Below are 14,883 nucleotides of genomic sequence, written 5' to 3'. Positions count from 1 at the left end.
ATGGAGAGTGTACTTACAGACAAGCCTCTGCCTTGATGAAATTACAATCTAGGGCTCTGATACGCCTCTGAGCAACACATTACAGGATTGGGGCCTGACCAGACAACATACAAAGGGTTGGGGGCTAGGGTATAATAAAGAGGTATGATTGTATGTGGCCATTTTAGTTCCTTGTCTTTTGGATCTTTTTACATTTGTTTTGGATAACAGAGAATTTTTGTTTTGACCAGAAAGCAGGTCAGCAGGGCCGGCTTTATGACCCGCAGGGCCCGATTCCAATACCCGGCGGCAGTCCGGGGCTTCAGCAGCACTTCGTGGCTGGGGGGTCCGCTCCAGGTCTTCCACAGCACCGGAGGACGCCCCCCCCCACCGAAATGCTGCCAAAGACCCCCGAAGCAGACCCACCACCGCTGAAGAGCCCCAGAGCAGGGCCCTTGCAGGCGCAGAGCCCGATTCCAAGGAATCGGGTGAATTGGCTTAAAGCTGGCCCTGCAGTCAGACAGGAAACTGTTGAACGGCTACTTGCTCTGTTCCATAAACGTGGCTTACCTCTGGTCTCTTCTTGTCTTCATCTGTCCTTTCTGTTTTATGATAGTACAAATACCAAGGAAAATAGTTTGGCACGTTTTCTCATATTTGGGGGAGTTACCTTTCTCTCAGCACAGCCAGATGTGACTACAAATTGCTAATGAGGCCACTAACCTTGTTAGTGTCAACCAAATTTAGTTTTTTGTCTTACAGCAGTAAAATATTCTGCAAATTCCATTTTTATATAAAATGGATTATTCCATTAAATAGTCTGCTAGTTGCTATATTCTGACTGTAAGTAGTGTTCCACTATGCAACCAATTCTAATATTTAACTTGATGCTGTGGGATATGTTTTTAAGTCATTCTAAATTGATGTTCTTAGTGTACTAAGAAGACATTAATAACATAACTTTGCAGAGAGAATGACTCTTGTCTCCAGTATTCACATTTTGTTTGCTTTCAAACATAGGCAATATTCTCTTAAAACTCAATCTTTTCTAATTCTACTTTAAGAAATAGAATGACTTAGTAAAAGTGGGAGTATACATTTCTGAATTGAGATAAAGGTTCGCAGTGTGAGTATTGCTATCACCATTTTTCTATTATTTTTCAATCATCTTTGGGTGTTTTGTGGAAACTTTTAGTAACGGTCCTCCAGACAGTTTCATGCTTTAACTTCAACTTTAAAAACACTCAACATATGAGACACGTGCACCCTGTCTTCCTATGCTTAAAACTCTAGATTTAACTTGGCCTTATTCTTTACTTTCTCTAGAGGGAATTCGGATATGCTAATTTCATTTTTGTCACTTGCAGTGATTTGAAGCAGGCCTTTGTCTAAAAGGCCCATACCAGCATCTGTGCAGACTTCATATTCATTTAGCATAAGACAGTCTTTCAAGACTCCCATGAAAATAAAAAGCACAGCTGAAAGCGTCAGAACAAGACAGTTGTGATAATACATGGAAAAATTCACCTTTGTCTGCATAGCTTTCTTTAAAAGAAAAAAAATATATATGGGACTAATGATACTGAGATTATTCCCTTTATCTCAGCATGTAAGAGTTAAAATTCTTTCTCCAATATTATACTGGAACGTCCTTTTGTTTTGTTTTTTTACAGGTTGGGGGGACCAGATCCTCTGGACTACGTTAGCATGTACAGGAACTTGGGAAACCCAGCATTGAATGTTCCTGAGCACTGGCATTATGTCAGCTTTGGGTTAAGTGACTTGTATGGAGACAACAGAGTTCACGAGTGAGTGCCTTATGGATTCTATTGCTGCATGTTGTGCTTTGTCTATGTTGTGGATGAGGAGGCATAAGGGACAGTAAAACAGCATCTTGTTTGTGGGTCAAACATACATATTTTTTGCATTGTAGCCTAAGACTGTGCAAAGGGAACTGCAACTCATGGGTGCAGGAATCTACCATGCAGTTCTCCTTGCAAGACCAGGGCCTACTTTAGAATGTGATTGGTGAACTTATTTGTTTTAACTTCTGATAAAATTCTTATTTTTTCTTCTGCTTGATACTTTATTGATATTTAAACTGTTCCACTGTGGTCCTCTTAAACCCTCACCAATCACCTGTTAAGAACCTCCTTCTTAAAATGCTGTTGGAGCACCTTTCCTTGAGCTGGGAAGGCAATGTTAATATCCGTGTGTGAGCATAGGAGGCATTTGTAGATGCTGGGACCCCATCCCACTCAATATAAAGGTGCCAAGATACAGAAATAGAAGCATAAGAAAATAATCATTTGGTCTCTGTTCTCACTCCCCTAATGTTGGGCTGCTCACACATGGAGATGGTTCCTCTCTTCCTGCTACTTTCTTCCTTCTCCCTCCTCTTTTTTTAGCTTCTGATATGGTGGATAGGCTTCTGTCAGGTATGTTGCATCAGGCTAAGAAAAGTCAGGCTTGTTCTCATTCTGGTCTTGACCATTAATTATAGGTAGAGCAAGCAACAGTAGCTGATAAACATATGGGCTGTGGTTGCTAAGTCTTCTCAGAGTAGTGTATCTAGGGCCCTTGCTACACTAGCGCTGTACAGCGCTGCAACTTGCTGCGCTCAGGGGTGTGAAAGCGCCCCCTCCTCCTCCGAGCACAGCGAGTGCAGCGCTGTAAAGCACCAGTGTAATCAGAGCCTGCCCTCGGAGAGGTGGAGTACATACAGCGCTGTGAGAGCTCTCTCGCAGCGCTGGCGGCACGACTACACTCGTGCTTCACAGTGCTACCGCGGCAGCGCTGTGAATTCCCAAGTGTAACCAAGGCCTAGTCTTCTAACTAGTCAGGGGTGGAGAAACCTTCCTGTTACCTGGCTTTTATGGAACAGGGACAGTTGATCTAGTGAATCTTTTGAATTGTAGTGTGTTGCAGTTGAAGGGCAAAATACCCTTGATTGTTGGTGTCGTTGTGGGGGGTCTAAACTAGCTCATCTAAACTTACCACCTCTTTCTTGCCTGGGTTAAGCTTCAGCCAGCTGTTTTTCACTCAGGTGCTTTGTCTCGCCAAAGCAGGCACACAGCCAGCTCCTTTAACTTCCCCCACATCCACAAGGCAGCAAGCAAAGTGAGGCGGTATCCACAGCCAGACACTTTAAGATCTTGCTGAGGAATGCAAAGTTGCTTGTCAGCTCAGCTAGTATCTTTCACAAGCTGAATTTAGACAAAACATCTGCATCTCTGAGACCTGGCTGGAAACCTTGACCAGCCTGGTACTGACCCAATTGACTCTACTCTACTAGCTACTCAGTAACAATGTAGGCCAAGAAGAAAGCAAGGGCAAATCAGGAGAAAGGGAGGGTGAGGTAGAGACTTATTTCTCTCAGGGGCAGAAGAGACCCTATCCTGGACACACAAACCTTAACATGTTCTACAGAGAGGTGTCTTGCTGCTGCTTGTTGTCTTGTCAGAGCCCAGGTCTGACCTTCAGAGGTCAGTGTGATGCTTATCAGTTTGCTCAAACTCCTGCCTGAAAGGAATGGTAGTGAGTAGGGTATGGAGTTGACATACCTCTTAAAGATATCTAATGTGTTGGATAAATGCATTTATCCATTAAAAAGTACATTACGTAAAGACCCTACTCTCTTCAGCCTTAAACCTGACTTTAACACCTACCCTATCTTCACCTAAACCAAGCTGATGTACCTGCAACATCAAATGTCCATTCTTAGGACAAGCTATCTACCGTGGGCTAAACTTCCCAGAAGCAACCTAGTAAATAGTGTTCTGAATCTGAAGTAGAAGTTTCCAAAAGTGAAACCTTCTAACTTTTTATCTGGTCAAACGACTTGTCCTAGAAATTCCAAATTGGCTGATCTCAGTGGAGAGATGTATTTTGCGGATTGCGGTTCAGGGGGATTATTGAGATATTCAGCTCTTGTGGCTCAAATGAAAGGTGATAGAGAACCATGTCTGGTGAGGTCTGTGGTATGCAGTGGGGGAGCAGTCTTTCTCTTTATGGAGTGTGCACACTCCAGTAAGGCTTCTGAGCAATTTCCTCCCCCCCCCCCCCCCTCTCAAATTGATTTGAGAGCTAGCTTTTCTTTTTTGGTGAAAAATCCTTAATATTATGTGCCCTTTGGGGACCAACCCCCTCAATCCCAAACTTCAGATTTTTAAGGTTCAATTTAAACCCAACCTTCCAAACACTACGAAGCGAGGACATGCACAGTCAAGGACCCTCAAGCAACCCTACCTGGCAAGTCACTTCACCTTTGTACCTTAGTTTACCTGTCTGTAAAATGGGGATAATGATACTTGCTGTCCTCTGTAAAGCCCTTCAAAATCCATAGATGAAAGACTTAATGATCCTAATATTAACAATTCAGCTCTATCACTAAGAACAGCCAGAAACTGACAATCTTCTCCCCAAAGAACATGGGGTAATCACCAACTCCAAAAAGTAACAGTTTACTAATCTCCCTTATACTTAATCAGACACTACAATATCATTTAAACCAAACTCCACCTTTGTGTTAATTCCCATGGATGCACAGAGGCCATGACTGGTACACATCTCCAAACATACCTTTTGTTAGAAATACAGTAACTGTATCAAAGATACAAATCTCCTAAACACAGAACTTTAAATGATCACATTGACATGGTAAGAGCACAGTGGAGTTAAGTGCAAAAGACCACATATATAGCCAGATTTTAAAAAGAGATCAGCACCAAGTAGCTTTCAGTGGCTGCTGCTGGGTGTTGAAACACTCTTTTAGTGTCTGTACAAACATATAAACCTGGTATGCTGTAGTTCACTCGGTGTGCAATCTGAACAAATATAGTGGCTTCCCTGCCTTAAAGAGCCTCTCATTCTTTGGGAGTGAACTTATTAAAGTCCTTATGAAAATATTTTCAAAAGAATTCTGTTCAGAGTCCTTCAAGAGGGTAAAATGGTCACATGGAAGAGGTTGGCAGTGGTATAAAGTAGAACTAAAGTTTGGATGGCTTTCACTGTTGCCACACAACTGTAGACCTTTTTTAAGGTGGAGCCTGCGGTAGTACACTCTAGATCAAATCCAAAGCCCACTGAAATCAAATGGAATTTTTCCATAGGCTGCAGAGAGAACTGGACCTGACCAGATCACAGCAGTCTGTAAGGTTTTTAAGAAGTGTGCATTTTCATAACTTCGCCCTGCTTAACCTGTTATAAAATACAGTGTCTTCTTCCTAAACAAAATCTGCCCCAATCCAAAAGCTGTGCAAGCCTTTAAATCTCTCTGCTTGTGACCTAGTGTAGCGCACTCCGACTTTTTTGGTAATACGTCTGTTATTCTGTACAATTTAGACCAATTATAATGCAATATAGCTGAAAGGTTTTTTAGGAGTGAACCCAGCCTGAATTGGGGGGCCCCCTGTATGTGTATTAATAATGAAATAGCAAGCAGATGTTGCAAATGAAGTGAACATGTTGACTTTAATTTATATTTTTTAATAAGAACCTGAAAAGTCTCAAGTGTAGCTCTCCCTGTGACTCCTTGCTGACAGATTTATTTTCAGTTAAAATCGCACTATTTCCTGCACTGTTTAAATATTGGTTATACTCTGCTTAGAAAACAGGTCTGTTTTTAGGAGCCACGGAATAACATGGAAGAAATTTAAGAATTTCAAGTGGGAGAATGTTTTTCATTTGAAAAACAATCGGTGTTTCATAGTATAATGGCAACCATGACACCAGCTGTGGTGGCTTGATTGCCCTCACCATCCTAAATCATTAGATCATGACAGTGTTATGGAACCAGAGATCTTTGATTGGGACTTCACACACAACTATATTTATGGAAATAGGTATTTCTAAATAGCTGTGCAGCACTACCTGAGTGGCAGCAGAGATCCCCTTTCCTAATCTTTTGAAAAGGTTTTTCCCCTTTCTTTAACTTCTCGGCCTTTAAAATTCAGACTTCTTTGTAGCTTGTTTCAGGGGAGGACACCGCTGCTGTAGAAAGCAGCAAATCCATAGAATGTTGGAGAGTCCAATCCTTTTGGATGTGTAACTTTGAAGTCTATAAATGGCATGGTGAACTGTATTTATGAATGTATAAGATTCAACCTGTCAAAGGTATCTGAAACCCTCTTAAAGATAGCCTGGAAGGATTAGCCTTGTATTGGTGAATGCTGATAAATGTCTTTTCATTGGTTTGTGTGTGTATGGTGCAGTGGACATTTCCTCATCAATAATAATTGAAATTTACAAAGGCAAAGTAAGAAAAATGCTGCTGGAGGACTTATGAGATTTTGGTTAAAGGATATTTTGTATATTGATGTGATGCTGAAACTTGTGTTTTAACAGTTATAAAGCTTTAACTTTTTGAATCTCAGTATCCGCTGTCATTAAATTGCCTCACTGTCACCCGTTGTCTGATTCCCTCCATAATTTCCTGCAGCTGTGAAAATGTAAAATAAAAATTAAAAAATGCATAAATAGACATTGGTATTATCTATCTGTTATTTAAATCTCATTCTCAGTCTACTGCAAGGTCACACAAATCTACATCCTGTTCAAAGAGGAATAACCTCTATTCCAATAATTCATCTACCTTTTTGTAATACACTGCCTTCTTTCCATATGGATTATTATTACTTTTTTTATAGTAGCACCTAAAGACCTAGCTGAGTTTAGGGCCCTGTATAGACATAGTAAGAGAGAGGCCGTGCCCCCAAAGAGTTCATAATTGAAATGGACAAAACAAAGGGTGGAAAAAAGAGAAGATGATCACCATTTCCCAAAGGGGGAGGTGACTTGCCCAAGGTCACACAGGATCTGTTGCGGAGCCATATCTCCCATTTTCCAGGCCTGCAGTTCAGCACAAGATTCCCCTTATCCTCTCTTCAAGTGCTTGTTAAACTACTGGGGGTATGCTGCTATCCCCTCAAGAGACCTGCGTTCTGTAAAAACCCTGAAGGGGTTGAAATCTGGTATGAAATCTGCAAAGAAATAGTATCGAGTCACAGCAGAAAACAAAATTTATATCAGGACTGTGGGTGTGTGGTTTTTTTTTTTTTTTATTTAACATTTGCTGTCTCTAGAGGAGAACTCCAATACTGCTCTCATATTCAGGTGTTTTTAATACAAGTTCCTAAACTATGAAGTTTGTGTCCTGATCTACACACAGATGGGGGACTGTTCTGGCAGCTTGGCAGAAGTCTGCAGCTGCCTTCATCTGTTTTATGCAAATTCGCTGCAGCAATTAATCAGCTCTAATACAGATGCACAGCACCACCTGCTGAGACTACAGGTACCAGTTTGCAATGCTCCTTTTGATTTGAGCTGTTCTCCAGTCTTATCAAGGAGCATTGCATGCTGGGACAACATGTTGTCTCTGTGCATGGCACCTCCCTACTTAAAGGTAACGGTATGTGCAAGCTTCTAAGAACTCCATGGCATGCACTAGTTGCTCATACAGAGCAGGTGAATTGATAGGGTAGTTACAGCTATTAAAGGTGCAAAAACTGGAAGCGGTAACAAATATGGGATTGAGGAGAAGAATTTTTCTTTAAAGCTCTTATTGAATTTGATGGGGTTTTTGTTTTGGTATCGGAATTTTGGTATTTTGAAAGTTGCAATCAGTACACTCTCCTGTCAGTGAGAACTGTCTTCCCCTTGTGAGTTTGCCTGAATGTACATTATGATAGCGCTGACAGGTGTCTCTTTAGTGGGCCTCTTAGTTCTGGAACCCCTCATATAACTCCTCTGACCTCAATTTGGCAGCCCAGAGTCTGACATTTAGGTCCTAAAGAGTCCCCAAGTGCTTTACAAACTACATAAAGCACCACTGAAATATAACAAACGATGAGGTGAGACTGTGCAGTGGTGTAGTCTTAAACTGCAGTGTCAGCCCACCAGCCTGGTACTCCACCCCCACCCCCATACTTCAGGGGGTGGGGAATAGTGGTGTAGTGGAACCGGAATACTGTTCCATTGTGTTCTGGCTAAACGGTGCCTGTCAAGGCTGCTTCCCCACTTTGAACTTTAGGGTACAAATGTGGGGGCCTGCATGAAACTTCTAAGCTTAACTACCAGTTTAGTTCTGGTCTGCTGCCACCACTCTTGATGCTAATTCCCTTCCCTGGGTAGCCTTGAGAGACTCTTCACCAATTTCCTGGTGAATACAGATCCAAACCCCTTGGATCTTAAAACAAGGAGAAATTAACCATTCTCCCTCCTCCTTCCACCAACTTCTGGTAGATCAAGATCCAAACCCCTTGGATCTTAAAACAAGGAGAAATTAACCATTCCCCCTCCTCCTTCCACCAACTTCTAGTAGATCAAGATCCAACCCCCGTGGATCTAAAAACAAGGAAAAAATTAATCAGGTTTTTAAAAAGAAGGCTTTTAATTAAAGAAAAAGTAAAAATTATCTCTGTAAAATCAGGATGGAAACTAACCTTACAGGGTAATCAAACTTAAAGAGCCCAGAGGAATCCCCTCTAGCCTTGGGTTCAAAGTTACAGCAAACAGATAAACACTCTAGCAAAAAGGTACATGTTCGGCTTTTCGGCAGTCAAACCCCCGTCCGGGGGGAATTGCCAAAAAGCCGAACATGTCCGGGAAAATGGTGGCTCTGCTCCTCCCCCGACTCTTCGGCTCTGTTTAAGAGCCGGGCTGCCCGAGTGCTACCGGCTTCGGGCAGCCCCCGTGCCTCCGGACCCTGCACCTAGGGTGACCAGACAGCAGGTGTGAAAAATCAGGACAGTGGGTGGGGGGTAATAGACTCAAAAATCAGGACTGTCCCTATAAAATCGGGACATCTGGTCACCCTACCTGCGCCGCCGGAGCCCGGGAGGGGATGTGCCCGGCTGGGGGCACAGGGTCCGGAGGCATAGGGGCTGCCCAAAGCCCGAGCGCTACCGGCTTCACGGTTTGCCGGGCAGCCTCCAGACCCTGCGCCCCCGGCTGGGTGCTTCCCCTCCCGGGCTCCAGCTGCGCTGGGGAAGCGCCCGCCGGGGGCGCAGGGTCTGGGGGCTGCCCGGCAAACCCTGAAGCCGGTAGTGCTGGGGCAGCCCTTTCCCCGTGGCTGGGAGTGGGAGGGAGGGGGGGCGGAGTTAGGGCGGGGAAGGGGTGGAGTTGGGGTGGGGCTAGGGGTGGGGAAATGGGCGGGGCCAGGGCCCGTGGAGGGTCCTCTTTTTTTATTTATTAGATATGGTAACCCTAATTTACAAGTTGAGAAAACAAAGATTAAAAACTAACACGCCTTGCCTGGCTGTTTACTTACAAGTTGGAAATAGGAGAGACTTGTTCAGAAAGATTGGAGAGCCTGGATTGATGTCTGGTCCCTCTCAGTCCCAAGAGCGAACAACTTCCCAAACAAAGAGCACAAACAAAAGCCTCCGCCCCCAAAGATTTGAAAGTATCTTGTCCCCTTATTGGTCCTTTGGGTCAGGTGTCAGCCAGGTTACCTGAGCTTCTTAACCCTTTACAGGTAAAAGGATTTTGGAGTCTCTGGCCAGGAGGGATTTTATAGTACTGTACACAGGAGAGCTGTTACCCTTCCCTTTATAGTTATGACCGTGCCATTCAGAATCTGACAGCTAGGACACCGAAAGGTAGTGAGATTGGCTTAACCCATGAAAAGTGGTGTTGGAGAAATGTCCATTTAGAGCAGATAAGACACTAGAATTTGTTTGACATTTGAAAGATCTGCCCACAAACTTCATGAAATTCATTGTACAGTATTTGCCTTGAAATCATGAAAAATGAAGTTAGTCTGGTTTGGATTCAAGCCTGTGATTCCAGGAAAATTTCTAGCTTCCATGGCTGTGAAGATGTGCAAATGTGTGAACTGAGCTTAACCAATGCAGCCACATCTGCCTCAGTTTGCCTTAAAACAATAGTCCAGAGATGCAACCTTCCTTCTGCCTTCAACTCATTTCACTAGGGTGTTAGCTCTCAAGTCAAATGACACTTGAGCATTAACTCTTTGGTAACCATTTTAGTGGATTGAATAGGGACGGTGGTTTGAGTAAAGAGCCAGGTGTTGCTAGGGGAGGAAATAAAGATTGTTAGACAGAGGAGTGACTTGGGGAAGGGGGGGGAGGAGGGGAGAAAAAGGATAGAAATTTTGCTGGTTCTAAAGTTGGGCACACTTCCCTTGCCGAATGCAATAATAAAGTGTGACAGATATGGCAATTACCAGCAATATCTTTGGGACCTTAATTAAGTATCTTTAGAGTCCATTGTATTAAGTGAATGGTTTATGTATTATTGTGGACTGGTCTTGTATGTAAGCTTTTGAGGGGGAAGATATGACACATGTGAGACCTCAAGGTTCCAAGGACTCTATTGAACAATGTGCCAGCTAAGAATGGACTTTGAGTGTTTAGTGGTTTTCCTAGAGAATATCTACGGGCAGGTGAAGGCAAATGTGCCACCTCCGGTTATGTAAAACCCCAGCCTTTTGAAGCCATCCCCTGAGGCATGGGCCATTGTCTGCTGATCACCTGCTGCATGAGGCCAAGATCAAAGGCCCAAGACTGAATTATCCTCAGTTGTTCTGGTTCTGAATCAGAGACCGTTATGAACTTGAAACCAGGGGGAAAACCCAGTGGCGGGTTTTATAGATGCCAAGGTCCGAAGGGACCATCGTGATCCTCTAGTCTGACCTGCACGTTGCAGGCCACAGAACCTCACCCACCCGCTCCTGTGATAGATCCCTGTAACCTCTGGCTGAGTTACTGATGTCCTCTAATTGTGATTTAAAGACTTCAAGTTAGCGAATCCATCACTTACACTAGTGTAAACTAGGGCTGTCGATTTAATCACAGTTAACTCACATGATTAACTCAAATTAATTGCAATTAATTTGAGTTAGAGTTAATCATGATTAATGGCAGTTTTAATTGCACTGTTAAACAATAGAATACCAATTGAAATGTATTAAATATTTTTGGATGTTTTTCTACATTTTCAAATATATTTATTTCAGTTACAACACAGAATACAAAGTGTACAGTGCTCACTTTATATTTATGATTACAAATATTTGCACTGTAAAAATGATAAAAATAAATATTATTTTTCAGTTCACCTCATACAAGTACTGTACTGCAATCTTTATCATAAAAGTGCAACTTAAAAATGTAGATTTTTTTGTTACATAACTGCACTCAAAAACAAAGCAATGCAAAACTTTAGAGCCTAGAAGTCCACTCAGTCTTACTTTTTGTTCAGCCAGTTGCTAAGAGAAACAAGCTTGTTTACATTTATGAGAGATAATGCTGTCTGCTTCTTAGTTACAATGTCACCTGAAAGTGAGAACAGGCGTTCGCATGGCACTTTTGTAGCCGGCATTGCAAGGTATTTGCATGCCACATATGCTAAACGTTCATATGCCTCTTCATGCTTTGGCCATGTTCCATAGGACATGCTTCCAAGCTGACGATGCTCGTTTAAAAAAAAAAAAAAAAAAGCATTAATTAAATTTGACTGAATTCCTTGGGGGAGAATTGTATGTTTCCTGCTGTTTTACCTGCATTCTGCCATATATTTCATGTTATAGCAGTCTCAGATGATGACCCAGCACCTGTTGTTGATTTTAAGAACACTTTTACTGCAGCGTAGAAATTTCACATTAATTATCCTGTTTATAACTTCTGGAGAGAAAGCAAAGCACAGATACTGGCTGGTCTTTTAGGCAGTCTGGCTTGCTGGGGATATCGTAGTGTAGGTGGGGAGCTATGCAGCAGGTCTCTACCCAAGGGAGGTGACAGCTGGGAGCCTAGAATGGGTGCCCTGGAGGGACTATGGAGGGGAATATAAATGCCGTTGCCCAGAACTGTAACATATAAAGTACTGGCCAAATACATTGTAGTTACTAAATGAAGTCCATGCCATATTCTATCCTTGGTCTTTGTGCAAACGTGCTGTTGACATCAGTGGGAAATCTGTTGGGGAGTTAAGGTGGCATGAAGTCCTGAACTTATGTTCCACCTCACCCATTAATTGGAGAGTGCAGAATTTAAGGTTTTCGTTATGGGATTTGACACTCCTGATCTATGGCTTCATAATGTGCTCACTGCTGGAATTTCTGAGCACTCATTAAAAGAATAGCATCTTTTGTATCCACTGGAACCAAATTCTCTGCTCCTTCCCATTGATAGCAGGGATAGAATAGTAGTAATAATAATAATAAAAAAAAATAAAAAAAAAGTAGGCCGGTTGGTGGCCTCCATTATTACAGCAAGGCCTTGGGGAAAGATGAGTCATTCATTCTGCTTAAGTTGTCAAGATTCCATTTTACCCTGTGATGATCACAGCCAGGCCAAGGTAGACCACTCGGCAGTAGTCAGCCTTGAGATGACTAGAGCATGATGCGTCATGACTGGGTTCGTATCTGAGGAAGCTGCAGTTTTTTGGCTGGCAAAAAAATGGAAGATGTTTCTGCTCAGTATGTTGAGATATGCGTGTTAAAGAAAAGCAGTAAGTCTAGTAAAATTCTGGAGGCTCAGTATTGCTCTGACAGATTTCTGCCTGTTCTCAAATGCTTCCCACTTTCTACCACCATCGCATTGTCTTGTCATGAATTGAGCTTTAGCCAGTACATCCAATAATGTATTTCTTCTGGGTATCCTCACCTGAGACAGCATCTGCTACAGAGGAGGGGGAAATGTAGAGATGAGTATTAAGGTCAACTGAGGGGGAGGAGCTTGAGTCATTTGTCCTACATCCAAGTTAATGGGACTGAAGGCAAGGAGTCTGAGTTTATGGAGGAGGGCATCTTACTCTGGAACTCCCCCTTCCTCCCCTGCCTATCTATCGGATATTGACCTTCAAGGTAATGCTCTTCTTTTCATTCAGGCTTTTGCCTGAGGGGTGGGGCAAGGGAGGGCGGAATCCATATGCCTAATGAATTATCGTTTTTATTCTTTGTACGTTTGCTTAATTAAGCAAATCTGATACATCTGAAAAAATCATTTAAACCAAGCATCACACCTACCATTGCACACACTCCGTAAATAACTTTTTCAGATACCTCACTGAGGTAATGCACTAGGGCTTTTTTAAGACTTCTGATTCTGTGTTGGAGGTAGACCTTCCTTGATGCTATGGTCACCATGTGGAAACATCCCCCTTCCCCCCCTCCCTTCCCCCCAAGCGTATTTGGTTTCAAAACCTCATTTGTTTGAGGTAGCTAGCTCCATTAATAATGCAGACGTCTTGGGCCACCTACAGAGAAGTCTGTCTTGTGCTGTTGTAAGTGTGCGTGCAGAGGCTGGAACCAAAGCACATTCTTATTGTGTTGGATTTGGAAATTAGACTTTTTTTTTTTGAAGTGTGGAGAGAAATTATAACATTTACAGCCCAGTCCTTGAATTTATAAGGTGGTCTGTTTTCAATCAAATGAATGTAACTAGGTTTATAGCTGTGCATTGCTGGAGGCAAAGCCAGCTTCCCAATCAGCAGCACATCTGCATGTGCATCCTGGTAGGATAAGCATCTTCTCTACAATGCAAAAACATTTTCCTGACACACAATGAAGGGGGCTGAAGAAAGACCGCACGTTGCTAAATCGTTTTTTTCTCTCCTTAAAATTCGACTTGAATGTTTGTCACCAGATCCTCTGCCTGTGTGTGTTCATCCAAAATGCTTTCCCTCTGAGAGAGGCAGGGTTTCCTTCAGAATCTCTCTGATGGGTCACTGGTGCAGAGAGGCAGAGCTGTCCCATCTCATTCAACATGCTCCATCTGTCAGCCCAGGGCAAGAGATTGGGAATCCAACTTCTTCAAATGACAGCTTGGAGCTTTAGGACCCAGGTCCATGTCAACTAGAAAAAGTCTAGTGGATTTGGTGCATGTTAGAGAAAAGAATACTTAGGGGATGGCTCGATTTCCATGAAAAGATGTGAAGGGAAATTTTTTGGCGGGGAGGAGTGGAGATGGAGGGAGAGCTAGGTATACTAGTAGAGAAATAGCACTAATAGGTGGAACACAATGAATAATCTCTAAGGATGAGACCCAGTCATACCCATGACTTGTAAAGCTGGATTCTCTTGGATGTTGATGGAGGAACAAGAATAGCACTAACTGAATAAGAAGGTTTATAGGCGCTTAAAAGGTAGAATGGACCTAACAAGATGCTCAGCTTCCATTGCTGGACAGTGGCTCATATTAAACTCTCCAGTTGTGTGGATGGGCTTGATTTGAGAGATAGATATATACACACATAAAGATATACACACACACACAAATGCCAGACAGGAAGGAAAGTCTCTCTTCCTTATAGAGGAGGAAGTAAGACATTTTCATTAAAGTGCAAAGGAAAAATCAACTGCCATAACCTCAAATCTCTTCTAAATGCCTCTGTCTACTTTGTGGCAATAACTTGCATAAACTTCTGAGGTTATTGCTGTTGCTTAGTTTTTCTTTGTAGTTCATTTTAAAAACAGAGGTCTTGTGAAAATATCCACCATTGCTCATAAGGAAAGGGCATTTGTTGTAGGTGGGAATAGTTTTCTCTTCTAGCTCCCCAAAGTATGACTTCATTCTTGTCAACGGTTTCACTATTCAAATACTTTTTGTAATCCCAACCTAAAGAAGTCTGGGATGGCTTGGTGGCTTGAAAACTTGCTGCTCCCAACAGTATACTTGCTGGACATTACCATAAGAATTACAGAACCCCCGTCATAGAATCATAGAATATCAGGCAGGGTTGGAAGGGACCTCAGGAGGTCATCTAGTTCAATCCTCTGCTCAAAGCAGGACCAATTCCCAACTAAATCATCCCAGCCAGGGCTTTGTCAAGCCTGACGTTAAAAACCTCTAAGGAAGGAAATTCCACCACCTCCCTAGGTAACCCATTCCAGTGCTTCACCACACTCCTGGTGAACAAGTTTTTCCTAATATCCAACCTAAA

The 14,883-nt window shown here is 42.7% G+C and overlaps 1 protein-coding gene across 2 annotated transcripts in view; it reads left to right on the top strand.

The window, feature by feature from the left end:
* The window catches only part of SUFU (SUFU negative regulator of hedgehog signaling), a 119,796-nt gene that overhangs the window by 3,593 nt on the left and 101,320 nt on the right, over positions 1 to 14,883 (top strand). For both annotated transcript variants that reach the window (XM_065552660.1, XM_065552659.1), the window contains exon 2: positions 1,653 to 1,787. In XM_065552660.1, the coding sequence (XP_065408732.1) occupies positions 1,653 to 1,787 (135 nt within the window). The remainder of the gene's footprint in view (positions 1 to 1,652; positions 1,788 to 14,883) is intronic.

Source organism: Chrysemys picta, chromosome 7, assembly GCF_011386835.1.
Source record: "Chrysemys picta bellii isolate R12L10 chromosome 7, ASM1138683v2, whole genome shotgun sequence".
NCBI classification, from domain to species: Eukaryota; Metazoa; Chordata; order Testudines; family Emydidae; genus Chrysemys; species Chrysemys picta.
The sequence above is the reverse complement of the archived record's forward strand: the minus strand, read 5'-3'. Positions and strand labels throughout refer to the sequence as shown.